A 17,285-nucleotide genomic window follows, 5' to 3' on the forward strand; every position below is an offset into this window, starting at 1 on the left:
ACCCGGTTTCCACACAAAAGAAAACACTGGGAGCCGCAAATACTTTTTGACATCTAAAATGAAGATAACACCGTATATATTGTTTTTTTACCTTTATGCTTTGTGTGAACAACTAAGGTGTGTTGCTTGTGAAATTCATGAAGTGCTACAGAGAAAATTACATTTTATTTATGTAATTAACACATTTTGAACTCTTAAAGAAATATAACAAAAGGAAAGACACCCAGCTGAACTAAAATGATCCATGTAGCAAACAAAAACTGTTGTGAGCTGCCACCCTTATATCGCCTTTGGGCTTTTGAAGCCTTGATCTGACTTTTAAAAAAAAATAATAATAATTGGAAAAACAGTACTATGCTGCTAAAAAAAGAAAAAAAAAAGAAAAATAGATATTTGCAAAATTCTGCCTAAATATGTATTTTACCTGGTTAATGTGTGTAGCAGGGCATGGTCTGCAGCGCCGCTGCAGGGGAGGCGAACGCACCTGAGCGGCACCCACAATCACGCCTCGCCGCCTTAACCTCTGTGCTATCTGTGTTGTTGTGTTGGTGTGTGTCGTGCTGTGAGCTGAAAAGCTACAGCCGGCTGTAAGCGTACAGCAACCGTGTGTGAAAAGTGGCCTTTAAAGAGGTGCTGAAAAGCATGTTCATGCAAACATCGTCGGGTCTGCTATGGTATGTTTACAATGGGACCTCTGCTCTTGAACCTCTGCGCACAGCGTCTGTACGAAGTCACTTCATCTTACGCAGGACTGTAAGCTGTCGTCTGTGAGGCGTGAGCGGTCTTTGTTTTTAACATAGTCCACGATGGAGAACAGCTGCTGACATAATGTGGATCCGAAGATCCATAATTTGCCTACCTGGGGTTGAAAGTCTCGATAAATGCACGCCGTTTCGGCGGGTAAACCGGCTTCCGCGAGTGTGACGCTTATTTTGAGCGATGAAAAAAATAATAGAATATAATTTTATTTTTATATGTCAATATCACAATAATCTTCCAATTTAGAACTACAAGTTAAAAAAGAACTAACATAAATAAATTACATTTCAGCTAAATACTTCTAATTTATTTTCCCAAACCACGCAGTGCTGCACTATAAGGACTCAAGAGCTGCAGGTTGCCGATCCCTGGTCTAACATTTGCTATTGAAATGTCAGACACCAGTTTTGAATTCCATATAGAGTTACAAATCTTTTTTCTATTTTTGTATTCATTATTATAGTCAGTCAATCAACAGTATGTCTTATCAACCACCTTCTGCATTGATCACATTGATTAACTCTCCCCACGGTTATTTTGGATTGCAGTATTAAGTAGAAAGAATATCTGCAAGAAACATCTTGGTTATGCTTAAAACTAGCCTAGGAAAAAGGAATTTTGAGATACCATTTGAGAGTCAACTAACTTTAGTGAAGAACAAGAACTGATCTGCAAGCTCCAATATACTGACCTTTAGTGAGTTGAGGGTGTCTCAAAGGATATACAAAATAATACTTCTTTTTTTTTTTAAAAATGGCACAAGAAAATCCTATAGCAAGCAAGTGTTTCTGCCGACCACACAGTGATTGATCCGCTCTGCTCCTCTGAGACTAGCCAGCTTTATAGACTGTAACAGAATACATAATTAAAATTTAAAACTGACTAGAACTGATAAACCTGTAGCTCCTTCCTTCTTTCTCTCTTAGAGAAAGTCATTTTTCACACAAACTGCTTTATATGAATGTGAAAAAAGATTTAAGAACTGTTAATGATTGCTGAGACTGTATTCAATGTTTAACCACGTCTAACATGCCTACAAGGTTTGTGCTTCTTTTTCCATCTGAAACACTTTCATGAGAGATTACCTGTAACCATCTTGGGGCCTACAAACTGAAATTGTCTTATTATACTTAAAACTAAACTAAAAAAAAGTGCCAATAGGCTCAGGGTTTTGTATTGAGGACAGAAGATCCCAGTGGTAGTTGGCTATGGTTGTACCAAAGCCCTTCACCAAGCTGTGACTACAAACACACGCACAGAGTAGATGTATAATGGTCCACTTCCTTGTCTGTCTGCTCCAATGTGTGCGTTTGTTGTGCTTTTCATTTACAGCAGTTGCACTCCTCTGGCTGATATGTGCCTAGTTCTTCATCATTACGCAGAGCGTAGAGGCAGCTACAGTTTCTGAGCAAAACCAACGCCCCTCGACGTCCAAATTTGTCTCCAGTGCTGTAGCAATTCATCACAGACAGCAAGCTTTGCGCTCGCTACAACACACACAGACGCACGAGAGAGAAAAAATACACACAAGACAGAAAACAAGCAAAAAGGAGAAGATCAATCTATTGCAACCTGCAGTGTTCGCCTTCATGTGTAGTACTCCGTTTGACTCCAACCCACAAGAACATGAAACGCTTTGTGTGCCTCGGGAGGCGAGGAAAAACGAAACCCACTCAGATCTCCCGCCTCAGGAATATATGGGAGCAAAAACAGTCCAATTTTACACATCAATCAGATGCAACTCAAAAAGGCCGAGACAGAAAACTGCTTTATACAATGTAGACAAGAGGTTCTTTCAGACATCCCAACACTGAAAATCATAACATATATTTATATACTTACACCCACGTGCTCACAAAGTTGGAGAGAGAGCAATCACAGACATGTCACATGATTTGTAATGGAGGGGAAACACATGGCAGCAGAATATTAGTCAAGCTCCCAGCTGTGAAATGGGTTTGAAAGAGTCATTCAGATCTTAAAGGTGGTGTTGAGGAGGAAGTGGCAGGAGAACTAAGATTGCTGAAAGGGATAGGACAATGACTGAGTCGCATCCCGGCTCTGATGTGCACAATTTGCCTCCCTCTTTCTATTCTGGGGATCAGGGCTTTCAGGACAGGTGTGCAAAGTACACAGAAACCTCTATCAATGCAGACACTTCTGAGAACTAGTCTAGGCTTTCTTTATATCTGTTTAAAAGCTTAATAATAGTAAATGCTACAAGCTCACAATTTCATCAGTGAAACTTAATAATAAGCTTGAAGTCCTGTGTTTTTGTGCTGAAAGATATCAGTAAGTTGCAAATGAGCTCTAATAAAATGTGTCAAGCTTACTACTGTGCTTTGTTGGGAAGATAGAAAAAAAATATGTGAACGTTTTTTTTTATTTATGTTACGTATGTGAAAGTAAAGTGCAAATGTAGAAATACAATTGAAAAGGTCAAATGACCAAGAAGATAAAAGCCAAACATGGTTTACTCTCCCAGAAAACAAAAGAATAGACTCTGGAAGCAGAATAAAGTCTAAACTGAACCTCTACCTCTGGGAAAAAGCAATAGTTATCCTCCTGTCTGAAGTGAAACTTCAATCACCATCTATTTAATCAGAGCCTGTTCAAACTGGCGTTTTCCATTGTCTGGACAAGTAATCTGTCCTTGTGTCAGTGTCTACCCTTTATTCAGACCCAGACTAATGTCTCCCGCCACTTCACTCAACAGGATGTAGCACTTATCATCAGGACGATGACCCAGTCGTAGCAGTGTGTAGCTGAGGTGGGCCGGAGCAAGGAACGAAATAGGGTCAATTGGGCTGGGATAGAAAAGCTAAGGAGAGAAAATGGCATGCCTGAGTACAATGAATGCAGGCCCACCACGGTGTTCCCTTGAACACTTAGAAGACAAATGGTGCAGCAAGGCTAGTCAGCTACCCTTCTCTACATTGAATACCCACTTAGACTTCACTTTGATACTCTGAGTGGAGAAGAGGAGGCTTATTGCAAGGCAACGTTTTCATATAGCTCCTATGCTACTATGGCACCATTGCTAAAAACACATTAACCGATCAGAATAGCACCCAACGTGACTGTCAGATGAATCAAGGCAGTTACAATTCTGAAAACTATGGTAAGGAAAAGGAAAGAGATAAAGACAAATGTTACAATTGTGATAATATGCCTTGATTGAATAATATTAATCATCTTGTTACAATATAATAAGCCCTTAGGACTGAACTTTCATGTTGTGTAATTTTGCCCAGCGTAAAGACTTTTGCAGACATGCAAAAAACAAAACAAACAACAAACCAACAACAGAAGATCTCTCTTCACATCACACTGCAAAAATATCCGGGTAGAACCTGAGGAACATAAGAACCTACAAAGTTGACGAAGATCCTAATCTATGGAGGCTGAATGCCAGAGCTGACAACACCCAAAATATTTCCTGCTAACAATCTAGTTCCAGTCCCCACATTTATTATTATATGAATGATTTCGTTTGGATTTAATTTATTTCATGATGTCTGCTTTTGTATGACACCACATATTGATATTTTATTATATACAATTCAAAAACAAACTAAATGTTTTCATACTGAAAGAATAAAACTCATTGCCTATTCAGTCCACCGTTGGTGCTGCTGAGTGTATGTGTGGACAACCCCCCCTTCCTCCCCATGGACACAGTCGTACCCAGGCTCTCAAGTCAAGTACAGCAGGAAGGGTTCACTTGTTCACTTATTATTAATCTCTGGCTCTCTTCCACAGCATCTTTTGTCCTGTCTTCCTTCTCTCACCCAATTGGTCAACGCCAGATGGCCACCTCTCCCTGAGCCTGGTTCTGCTGGAGGTTTTTCCTGTTAAAAAGGGAGTTTTTCCTTCCCACTCTTGCCAAAACGCTTGCTCCTAGGGGGTCATATGATTGTTGGGTTTTCCTCTGTGTGTATTATTGTAGGGTCTACTTTACAATATGAAACGCCTTGAGACAACTGTTGCTGTGATTTGGTGCTGTATAAATAAAATTGAATTGAAAATTACACTTATGATGTGTGGCTCATTATCTCACAAAGAACTGTTGACGGTCTCGAACTGTCTCGTGCTTAAAATAACAGTACAGAAGTCCATGCATTTGCATTTAGTTAAACTAGACTGGACTGCAGAGCAGTTTTTCATGACACATGCAACACTCTTGGTTTAAATGACAATGTTGGTCAGTATGTCTATTTGACAATCCAGCAATCCAGGAGCAATTTTGCTGCAACAAAAATGGCTTAAGTGTGAAGAGGAGACTGATTACTGTATTGTATGAAATGAAACGGACACTGAAAAATTGTGCCTTTGGGGATATAAAACGCAGGTGGAAAAAAAGGTCAAAATAAAGAAATTGCTATATATATTGTTTCCAATACTCAGCACATTGCAAAAATATTTAAAACCATTCATGTTGTCTCTTGAGTTAAGTATTGTGATTATATTGTACCGTGGGGTCTCAACAGACTGCATTATGTCCACTACTGGTTTGTCTTGGATGACTTACTGGGAAGCTCTCACTGTACTTGGTAACAAGTGTCATCAACTCGTAAGGTAATTTTTCTCACACCTAACTGTTATACTGTGTGTCTGGTGTGGGTGCAGAGTCTATTTTTGACACACACACACACACACACACACACACACACACACACACACACACACACACACACACACACACACACACAGGGTAGAGGCACAACACCTACATCTCTACAAATGCCCGACTACAATAACCTTTTCTTTTATATAGCAATGGACCAATGAGCTCCCGTCTTGCACACATTAATTTCACAGTGTGCAAGGAGGGAAGGATGTGTGTCAGTGTGTCAATTATATGAAAGGGATGCGGCAGCAAACTATAGTGGGGAAAATTAATATTCTTTCAATGGTACCGTTAATTTAATACATAATGAATACTAATACTAACTGAATACTCAATGGAGAAAAAAAAAAAAAAAGATTGTCATACTGTTGTATATCACTGTAAATTCCAGCAATTATCATCTATCACCACATACTTAATAACAAGGCAATCTCAAATTTAAAAGCTGAACTATAAGGAACTGTACGACTGGCAGAATAAATATCTCACGAGAAAGCAGACTCTCATACTAGCTTCCTGCTTCTCAAACAGATTTTTATTCTTTCCCTTTCTTATGCCCTTCCTATACTTTTAGTATCTTTGCATGCAGGGTTGCATCTGTATCAGTTCTTCTATTTGACATCTTAATAGTTCATTGCTTGTAGCCATGTAGGGAATGTTAAATAAAGCTCTGATGTGTAATTTGTCGCTCCACAAACATTCCTGCTCCCGGCCTACCCTGGGAGTTAATGCAACAGATTTGTCATACACAAGCTAGGCACAGCCAGAGGAGGAAGAAAAAAAACACCTATTCAATGTGAATTTCAATCTCCATAGGGCTCTATGCAAATGCATGCAAGCTGATGCTCCTGCTCTCTCAAAGTGCCAGAACAGACCAATGACGAAACCAGGCTGTCTATTATAGTGCAGGTAGAAGAGCTGGAGGAATATCAGAAGGAAATTGGGATAAGCTCACGTTCCAGGAATACAGAACTAGGCAAAGCTAAAAAACAAACTGAATGCAGATACCTGTAACAGGTAAAGAAGATTAAATTCGTTTTGATCATTTCCTCCAAAAAATCCCTCCCCTTTCCTTCCCTGTCTCATTGCTTTGCCCTTCAGCATAATGTGGATACACAGCCTCTCTGGGGCTTTTTAGGGAATTGATGGATAATCAGATGATTACACAGAAAATCTCCATTGAGGACAATCCTCCCTGACAAACAAAGAGAAAGCTCTTTAGTTAATAAATAGGCTGAGAGACAGAGAGAGAGAGAGAGATAGTGAGAGAGTCAGAGATAGTGAGAAAGACAGAGAGAGGGAGACCAAATCCTGTCCTGGGTTGGTAGAAAAACGCCAAATCTCTATCACGTATTCATTTCATCCAAACAGACCGCTTGTATGCATGCGTGTGTGTGTGTGTGTGTGTGTGCACACGTGTGTGCAATGCCAGAAACATCACGACTTAGCTATGTCACCGAGTTTGCCTTTAGCTTTATCTTAAACTGAGCGTATCTAAATAAATTTCAAGCTCTAGGCATATTTATATAAGCCTTTCTGACAAAAATTGGCTGAAGTTTATTCTTCAGATTTTCTTATTTTTGAACTACTTTTTTTTTTTTTTAATTGAAAAGTTTGCAGTAAAAACACTCACCAACACAGAGAGGCAGGAAAGTAGAAGAGATGCCAAGTTGTCAGTTGGAGTAGTTTACAAACTAAACAAGCAAGAGTTTTTCAAATTCACACAAGGATTGAAAGCGCTCAGTGCCAGCAAAGGATGCTGAAAGCCCTATGTTGGTGATCTACTGTTAATATGCCATATGACTATAATGATCTGAGGTACATCAAAATCTTAGGTAAAAATATGAAAAATGTTTAATTAAGCAGTGAGGCTTCTTCTAAACAATATTTAAAGCCAAATAGCACAAATTTGGTTTTAAATGGGTAGCTAAACCCTGTACAAAGAAGAAGCAGAGATTCTATGTAATTGTGGCTTGGATTCTCAATTTTCACACTCCAGGGCATTCTAGTCTTCTTTTTAGACACATTTTTATTTTAGTTATATTGTTATTCAAGTTGCAGTTTTCTTGAAAAATGCACAAAGTTTTCCCTTTCTGATTTCTCAAGACAATATTAAGTTTCTGCTTAATCCAAGCTAAACAAGCAAGAGTTTCTTCCAACCTCTACCATCACAAGCCTTTCGAGGCCTTTGCACAAAAGCATCTAGACCGTAATATGCCTCATGGTACGGTATGGTACACTTCTCCTCAACCTTGGTGTGCAGCTTTCAAACAAACATGTTGTGTAACAAGGGGAGTAATTTTCATAATTTCAATGTCATCCAACAATTTTGCCATCTATCTCTCTTGTGCTAAAACATCACACGAACAATACAAACAGGTAGGAGTACCTTATCCACATAAAGTGTTTGATAATAACTGCACACGCAGCACCTCAAAGCCTGCACCTGCAGACCACTGATAATCAATCAACTAACATATCAGGTCTTTGCAACAGTACCACAACCCACAAACACCGTTTTATGTGCAGTAGTTTTATTTTTTGCCTTTACCCCTTTTGCTGGCATTAACAGTCTAGTATACAGAAGAGAACCCATCTATAGGACAAATGTTGAAATTATTCATCGTGCGTGTTTACTGGATTAGCTCAAAACTGTAAAATTTCAGGAAATCTGTGGCAAATGCGTTCCCAGGCCAGATCAAAGAGAAATGAGGTGGTTTGTATTATGCTTCAGCCAAGACAGGCCTTGGTGTGGCCTGATAGTAAAGCCACAGCTGTATGTTTGGCCTGGATGGAGCACAGTGGTTCTGATCTTGCACCCTAACGTCTACAGGAGAGCTACAGTGCTTGGCATAGTAATGACTGTAGATGCTGTTGCAGAGCTCGGACTGCCAAGCTAAATGGCTCTGCCAGCTTTAGTGTGAGCACTGAAAATGGGTCTCAACTGTTGAACGTGTTTCTGGCACCAGGAGTGCTTGTAGGTAAAAAGGGGGGGAAAAGAGAAAAAAAAAAGAAAAAAGAAAACTGGCAACAAAAAGCAATTCGGTTAGGGATCAGACTGTCTGGCATAAGGCAAATATTTCCTTCTTAAGAGTTATGTTTGGAGAATTCTAGTTAAATAACTATTAATCTAGTAGCACTTTGATAAGAAAAACTTGTGTATGTAGACATATTTACAAAGGCACTGAGGGTGTGTTCATGGGGACATCCTGCTTCAAGGAAGTTTGGATAATACATTCATACGTTTGAAGGGTTATTAAATGTGTTTAAATAGGACAAGAAATTAGATTGCTGTGAAGTTATGGGGTGACAGTTGCTCTGCATTTTGCTGTGGCAACCACAAGATAAACAATGACAACAAACAGTAGTACACTATAAGGCATTATATAGTAATGGATTCCATATTTGTTTGTGTGGGATGGGAAACCTTGCAGATGGCCGTTGTATATTGGTCCACAGCAGTTTCCTTGAGAGCAGTTGACAGTGAACTGGTTCATTCAAATTAATGAGTTGGGTCGCTTTGAAAATACAAAAATGATACTGGATCTGTAGGCGGCTTGGAAGATTTTTGTAGAATTTTAACTCCAGTGCATAGTTCTCATATTCACTTCAAGCAACCAATGACTTAGCAGGCCAGTGTAATTACACCTTCTACAGTCATCACGTTATGCAAAATAGGAAAAAATAACATTCTGACAAAACTATAACTGGTAAAAGGAAGCCATAAAATACAGATTTTTTTTGGGACATTATTCTGCAGACATAACATCTGACAAAGCACAGACGGCATTTAAAACAACTCTGCAAACTGCATATGTACCAAAGGCATAAACTGGATGCTTATTAAATTCTAAATGCAGTAGGTAACTTTTTTAAAAATGATTTGATTTTTGTCTTACTTGCTGTCACTATATCCTTGCAAGAGTACAAGAGTCAGATATTCTCTGAAAACAATCAGCTTCTGCTGGCACCTCCAAATTGTGGAAGGAGCTACTGTGCCTCCAGAAAAACAACTAGTCAGACCAAGAAAAATTGCAGCATGTGTACACACGGCACATCTTCCCTCTGCTGCACACGCTGTTGCTCATTTAAGCTGAAGTTCTCCAGCATTCAAATTCAGTCTAAACTTTAATGGTCCTTCATTTTCTCCCACTGAAGAAGACAGTGAATGCTAAAATGGGAGTTTTTGTATTGGAGATTGTCTTTATGAAATTCGTTTGGTATTTATTAACTGTGACAATTGTGGTTCTGCTCTCACAGCTAAATGTTCTTGTCATGAGTGCATTTACATTGGCAGTAATATTGACCAGACTTTCATTTGTTCAACAATTTGAATTACAATATGCTCAAAGGTTATTATAGAATTTTTTGCCCAATGATGCCACAAATGTCAGTCATGGGTTTAATCAGAAACATAACAACTGAGTGAGCAGGGCTGACATGGAGAGACTTTACTACGCATGGCTAAACTACGTCCACTAGCACAATGATTGGCCTAGCCATAAACACACATGCAGCCATGGTGGCTCATAAGGAACAATAATTTAGCCAACTGATGCATATTTATCTTGCCAAGATCCCATTTTCTACAGTAATGTCAGACTTCATTAACTCTGGGGTGGGTGAGCGACCAACTTTTTGAGTCTTTCAGAAAAACTGCAAAAGTGCATCGAGTGAAAACCAGCACCTAGTTTTTGTCCTTTTGTGGAGAAACACAGCTTCAAATACAGTCTGTCTAGGCCTGCTTTTTGTTGTCTGAGAACAGCCGCCTGCTGACATTTGTTAGCATTTTGACATTTGATAAAATGAACAACAGCCACATACTGTTGGCAAGTCGCTCTCAGATAAGTAACAAAATATCTGTTAACACTGCTGTGTTGACTCTACTGTAACAGCCTTACCTGCAATTATGGCTCATAATGCAAATTTGGTCTGATACGCACAGCTCAACAAGAGGGAATGAGGTAACAAATACTGTTTTTTAAGTGAAACGTCTGCTAAATTTGCAATTATGACTCATTAATCATTCTATTGCTGTTCTGTTGTGTAAATGTTCTCAAATCTTATCTGAGGAGCTCTGTGCTCATGGAAAGAGAAGGTTTCATCCGATCTTTAGACACTAACACTTCCTAGGGAAAACGTATAGATACATTTTAATCTTGTTCTCTTCTTATTTAGGTTCAGGCAAAAGACTAGATAACTGCTCTGTGCCCCTTGTCAAAGACCAAATGCAGTGTATTAGTGTTATAAAATTGAATTAAAATACAAACTGAAGCCAATAAGTGGTTAAAGAAAAGACTATCGGGTGGACAAGTATTAATTAATTATGACTTTCTGAAAATGCATTTATGTTGACAGATATGAGCTTCTTTCACTGGGGATAGTTTCAGTGTTACTCCCACTTGGAGGTCTGTTATGATTTTGCTTTCTAACTGTAAGATAAATTTCCCTTGAGAGAAAATATGTTCATCAAATGCAGCAACAATACAAATTTAAATATTTAATAGTGATTTATAAAACTACAGCCTGTATCGGATAATGTATGATACAAGCCAGAGTAACAGCCTCCATCTGTGTAAGACGCAGTAGTATCTCTTGAGAATAACATTTTAGACAGCTAGGTGCTGTCTTCTCAGTTTTTGCTGAAAGTTGGAAAGGAGACAATGATTTATAAGATTCAGGTCCCATTTGTCAATGCAAAATATCAATATAAATGAGGAATGTTTAACAGTAACTTCTGTCTTCACAGCATGTAACCACTCAAAGTAAACACTGATGCTGCATTTATAGGATAGTTTGTACACCCCACGCAGTATCGCTTAACAGTCTAATGACTTAAAACAGTGTCACGTAACTGCTTCATTTTCAAATTGAACACAAGCTTTGTCCACCTCCTTTATTTGTGGTTGCAGACTCCATGTTTTCCTGCATGTAGGATACTGTACAGCACTGCACACTTTTTTCCAGAGATGTTCTGTCGCTCTTTAGATAATTTTTTCCAGCTGTTCTTTGCTGGAGGGGTTGTTGCTCTACCTTCCCCTTTAAAAACACTCCAAAGGTGTTCTGTTGGATTCAAGTCAGGAAATGCACCAGCCAGGTCATAGTTTTACCTTTTTTCTTTTTCTCTGATTTTGGCAGTCTGCTGTATTATCATGCTGGAATATCATTCTTGTACCAGACTACTGGAGAGTGGGAGGCATGCTGTCAGAAAATATTTTGTCTTACATAAACACGCATTCATGGTGCAATCTATAAATGTCAACATGTCCCTATCATCACATTCCCACCTCTATGCTTCATTGTAGGAACCATGCACTCTAGAAGCCCTTGCAAGGTTAATGGCAAATATGTTGGACGTCATCTGAATTACACAAATTTATTTTAGTTTTATCTTGCATATGTGCCAAATGCCTAATATGTGAACAAGACTTTTTTCTTCTTCTTTTAAGTGGGGGTTATCATTATGGTCTATTCTTTGCACTGTTTAAGTCAGGGATTTCAAACTAAGTTTAAATTGTGGGCCAGACCGGGGAAAAAAACTCTTTCTGTCATTGTAAGGACATTTAACTAAACAGGTCATCCATGAAATATCATAATATAAGAAAACAAAGTGCAGTTTCAACAATACATCTCCATTTTCTGCACAATACATGTGTAAAGCAAAAGGTTCTGGTACTTCATTTTGTCATTTAATTTAATTGCGTATCTATTGCAAAACTATTTGATGCAGTATGAGTGGCAATGGTGGAGGTCTTTAAAATCTGTAAAACTACAGTTAGAAAGTTCACAATCCATGCCCTCATTGCACTTTTTCCAAAGCCTTTCACTGGGTCATACTGGAGTCTTTGCTGAGCCCATTCTGGCCCCCAGGCCTTATTTTTGACAGCCATGGTCTAAGCCAGGGGTGTCAAACTCAAATACACAGTGGGCCAAAATACAAAACTGGATCAAAGTCATTAATATTCATTGGAAAAAAAATCTTCCTCCAAATATAACAAGGAATCGTTTCTTATGCACTCAAACAAGTTTTGCTGAAAAACTGAATATGGAACAAACATAACTTAATACTAAACAATATATATAACTTATATAAACGTATATATAACTTAATATTGCAATTAAATAACACATCAGTGGAATTCATTTCTTAAATAAAAAAATGTATTTGCAGCCTTCTGAATTAAATGTTATCATTTTATCATTTATAAAATTTTCCTCATATTCTCCCACCTGTCCAGAAAGCTCCTGTTTTCTGCCTTTCTTTTTGCCATTTTGGGATAGGTAGCATGGCAGTATTTGCATGGTTGCTATGACTATGGTCAACAGAGGAGAGGGTGCTAATGGGTCCTGTCATGACTGATGCACCAAAACACCAACAGAGCATTCTGGGAATTGTAGTATTAGCAGTACATGCAGGCCAGCTCTAATAGTAATTTTGTATGGCTTCATGGGCCAAATTTAATTAGGCTGCGGTCCAAATTTGGCCCGCGGGCCAGAGTTTGACACCTATGGTCTAAGCTGTCACAGAAAATCAGATTTTCAATGATGACCCCTGTTTCAAGTCTGAAGCACTTGTCTGTCTCAGAAAGATTGTGACACACTGTCAATATCGTCATTTTAGCAGGGCAAACGCTAGAGCTCTGATTGGTAGTACTATGGCTTCTTCTATACCTCCTGATTACTGCAGCAAATATATTTCAGTTGATTTTTTGAGGGTCACCAATCTTCTTTTTATCCTTTTCCATCTTTCTGAAGTCTCACAATGATTTTTTTCAAGTTATCAAAGCAAGGCGCAAACACGTAACTATTCACATGGATTTTATGACCATGTTCATGCAATTCAACTGAGCGTTGAATTTAATTTCTCATTCATGTGTCAGTTTATTCACTTTTAGTGCACTGAGTTTCTGCTCTGATGGATGTGTTTTAAAGCATTTGCTTTTTTTTTTTAAAAGAGGAAATACACTACTTTGAAATAATGCATTTATTGACAGATAATGCAATCACATGACACTTAAGTGATACTGCACAGGGCAGTACTCACTCAAGTCACAAACTGAACAAGATTAGGCTTGTGAAACTTGCCCCATCACCCAAATAATTCAAAATAGTTTCCTTGTTTTACACATATAAACTGATATATGGTGCATGTGGTATTATTGTTGAACCTACTATGCACTCATTTTTTATTAATATGTCAAATAAAGCATGAGCGCAAGCTTCTCTGATACTGCAATAGGAGTGACTGTCTTTTTTGTTTTAAAAAAAATAATTTCTCCAAATCAGATTCTTTACTCTAATTTAGCACTTGTCTGAAAAGTGTTAAAAAAATAAAAAGGCTATATTTATTTTTACATGTGAGCAAAAAGCATTCTGCTAAATTCTGGGCAGAAATCAGAAGAAACTATTTTTTCCTTTGTAGAGTAATTCTTATTCTGCTGCATTTGGCTGCTTTTCTCTTTTTTTGAGAACCAAAAAGATACCACCTTTTTGTGTGTCCTAGTTTATGACCTAGTTATCTTGAAATGTTGAAACATAAAGAAGGATTTCATTTAATTTTGGCAGTTTGTAGCATCTCCTTTAAAAGGCACTGGCATAATACTTGTCTTGCTCAGAAAGACTGGATATGCTAAGGTTACAAACACTGTTTCAACAAGAAGAGTTGAAAGTGCTGTGTTGTAGTAATACTCTGAATCCTGTCAAATGTTTCTGACCTCTCAAGATAGGTTAGTTAAAAAGTAAACTTCTGTAATCCTTGTAATATTGTAAAAAAAACAACAACAACAAAAAAAAACCACTGTCTACAAGGGCACAAATGAAAATAAAGCAACACAATAAAGCTCATGTCTCAAATTTGTGTTACTATGTAATAGTGGTTTAATAATGCACGGGTCAGCTACATTTGATGGCTTAATTGGTTTGAAATAATTAAAGTTAAGACTGTAATTTCAACATGAGTGATATGGACAGAGTGACAGTTTAAAATAAAAGCCTTATGACACGCTTTAATATCACATAATGGATATTATTTTAAACATTACTTAACTACATCCATCAATCAAAATGAGATGACAGATTTTCTCTACAGATGTGGGGGTTTTATTTTTATAGTGTTGAAAACTGAATTGTGAGAAAATAGCTGTCAATTCTAATCCATTAAAATTTGGGCTGTATGTTATAAATGAGATTCGTTGTCTTTGAGTGATCTCTTACACCGCTTGACCCTAGATTGATTCAGCACACGGCTCTGTGAAAGGGTTTTATTGTTGCAAGAGTTGACAGGCAAAGCAAATTATGCAGTCTTTACCTGCATTGACTTCCAGCAACCTCCTCTTCTTCTGCTGTCTCTCCCGCTTTTCACGCTCTGCCTTCTCCTTTGCTGCCCGCGCTCTCCTCTGTTTCTCCTCCGTCTCCCTCTGCCTGAAGTTCTCTTTCAGTGCTTGCTGCAGGGCAGAGACAGAGAAAATGTGAGGGGAGGAGAAAAAAAAAGAGAAAACATGATGGACTGCTAAGTGGGGTTAATTACAATAGTGCTAAGCCTGTCAAAGAGGGAGGCAGCAGTCAAACCCTGATGAAATCTTTATCAGGCACCACTAAAGTCAGGTGAAGCTTCTTAGCTGCACTGTGATTCAAGTCTTCTGAGACAAAAAAAAAAAAAAAAAAACGAACTTCATATCACTGAATTCAGAGACTAGATTGATGAGATTGATGCATCAATGATCAAGGAATCAAGAGAAGATGATGATTACAAGCAATTCTGTTCTTTGACTTTGAGTTGTAGCAACGTAGAATTTGATTTTGCTTTACATTTTTTCCCCTATAATTTGTCTTTTTCATCACATACAGACAGCATTACCTTACTGCAGAGTGTAAAAACATTTTTGAAAGGTAAATTCTTCCAGTATTGTTTTAACATATACAGATTGAACTTTCAGCAGACATCTGGCCACTGTGGTATGCTCAAAATGAAAATACTTTATCTAGTCACGTCACAGCAGGCGAGTGTGATAGAAATGTAAACCAAACATAACACAATTCAACATTAACTGGCTGTACAACAGATACTGAGCAAAGCTTACAAGGGATTCTGTGCGGGTTGCAGTGTTAAATAAACATAAACAAAAACGGAAGTTTCTTTAAAAAAAGTGTTTATGGTTACACAAGAATAACCTGTTCATGTTAGTTTGTTATGGAATAACTGCAGCTACTTTCTTACATTGAGCAGGCATAAAAGTTAGAAAACATGTCAAAGAGTTTACAATGTTTTATTGTGACTAAAATAACAGTTTAACGTAGAGTGATGCATTTCTAATAACCTGGCTCTCCATTTATAGCTTTTTGGGGCTGTCTATAATCTGTTTTAAAACGTTTGGTAAAGTTGTGACTGAGTCTTTGGTAACAGCAATGAATCCATCTTAAGAAGAGCACATATTATCAGTAACCAGATTGCTAACTGGAGCATCAAATCTTTAGCAAAGAGGTTTACTATTTTTTTTTTTTTGTTAAGTATACACGCTTAGTGATTTCAAGCTAATTCATTTGCAAGTTTAAGTGAACAACAAACACAAATATCTATGTTGATCAACCACATGGACATAGCAATAGTTTTAGTTTGTTTGCTGTACAGTACTTCTTGTACTCCAGAATATTTCTGCTCCTAAGTATTATATTTTTCTGTCCTAAGAGAATTTTATTGGAATTTGCAGGATCAAATATTATTCGCTGGAGGCCTTTAAACATGAATAACCTATGTACAGTATAGTTCATACAAGTAAACACTGGTGGTTGTTTAAAATCAATATTTGGTCTTGAGTCTTTCAGATGTCACTAAATGTTACTGACATTTAAACATGCTGATGTAGCCAAACTTCCAAACTTATGTCATTCATTTGAATCAGTCTCTCTAGGGAGAATCCGTCTATAAGGACATCTGGTATGCATCAACTATTGTAACTGCAGGCTCTGTAGTCCCTGTTGTTAAACTCCTCCAATTTTGTCAATAGCTCAATAACGCCACAGCCGAGAGACAGACTGCTTATGATTTAATAGAGTGCTAGCACGATTGCCATCCTGATCAATAGCCAGTCACTTAAAGCAAGGGAGTCTAGGCTTTCATCAAACACCCAAGTTCTCCCCCCTCAAACCCCTCTCCACTTGGGTTTTCTACACAGCTCAGCTTGATGGGCAGGTCAGTGATAGAATAGTAATATCAAACCAACATAAATGTATACACACAAAAACACATACACAGACACTACAAGAACTGTGTAGTATGGGGAAAACTACAGTGGCACACCAAAGAGGGGCAATCACTTATTGAAACCCACTGACAACATCTTATTATGTCGGCATACAAGTGACTATAGTTGGAAATTATATGGTGAACTTGAATTCAAAACATTTCAGTATATTTGATTGTTTCAAAGGTCTTGTTGATGCTCAGAGAAATTTTCAATTGAATAAATAAAGTGTATATTACTAATAATAGGGTTGTAACTGCACACAGTACTGACACAGTGGTATGGTTTCATCACTGTTAGCCTGTGCTTTAATCCTTTATTTTTTTGCATGGCTAAATTTAACTATATAAAACTACATATAAACACTACTGCAATCCTATATAGTAAATGCTCCACGTTTGCCCCTTATTGCATTAATCTTCCACTGGACAAACTTGAGATTTTGTTTTTTCTTATTTATAAAAAGTAATTGTAGTTGGTTATAACTTAGGAAAAACACACAATGGACAAAGTGTCTAAGCCCACTCAGCTTGTTTTGTTGTTTTTTCCCTGTACTGAGTTTGGATTTGAAGGGTGAAGGTGGCTTGCTCATGCCAATATTAAGTCATAATCTTAATGTAAAACAGCAAAGTTACTGTCGACAGCAACAGGTAATT

General features: G+C 37.8%; 1 protein-coding gene across 3 annotated transcripts in view; it reads right to left on the reverse strand.

Moving 5' to 3' along the window:
* Positions 1-17,285, reverse strand: part of LOC101487988 (protein diaphanous homolog 3) — a 162,469-nt gene that overhangs the window by 54,396 nt on the left and 90,788 nt on the right. For all 3 annotated transcript variants that reach the window (XM_076883864.1, XM_076883861.1, XM_076883869.1), the window contains one exon: positions 14,697-14,832. In XM_076883864.1, the coding sequence (XP_076739979.1) occupies positions 14,697-14,832 (136 nt within the window). The remainder of the gene's footprint in view (positions 1-14,696; positions 14,833-17,285) is intronic.

Source organism: Maylandia zebra, linkage group LG1 (genome assembly GCF_041146795.1).
Source record: "Maylandia zebra isolate NMK-2024a linkage group LG1, Mzebra_GT3a, whole genome shotgun sequence".
NCBI classification, from domain to species: domain Eukaryota; kingdom Metazoa; phylum Chordata; class Actinopteri; order Cichliformes; family Cichlidae; genus Maylandia; species Maylandia zebra.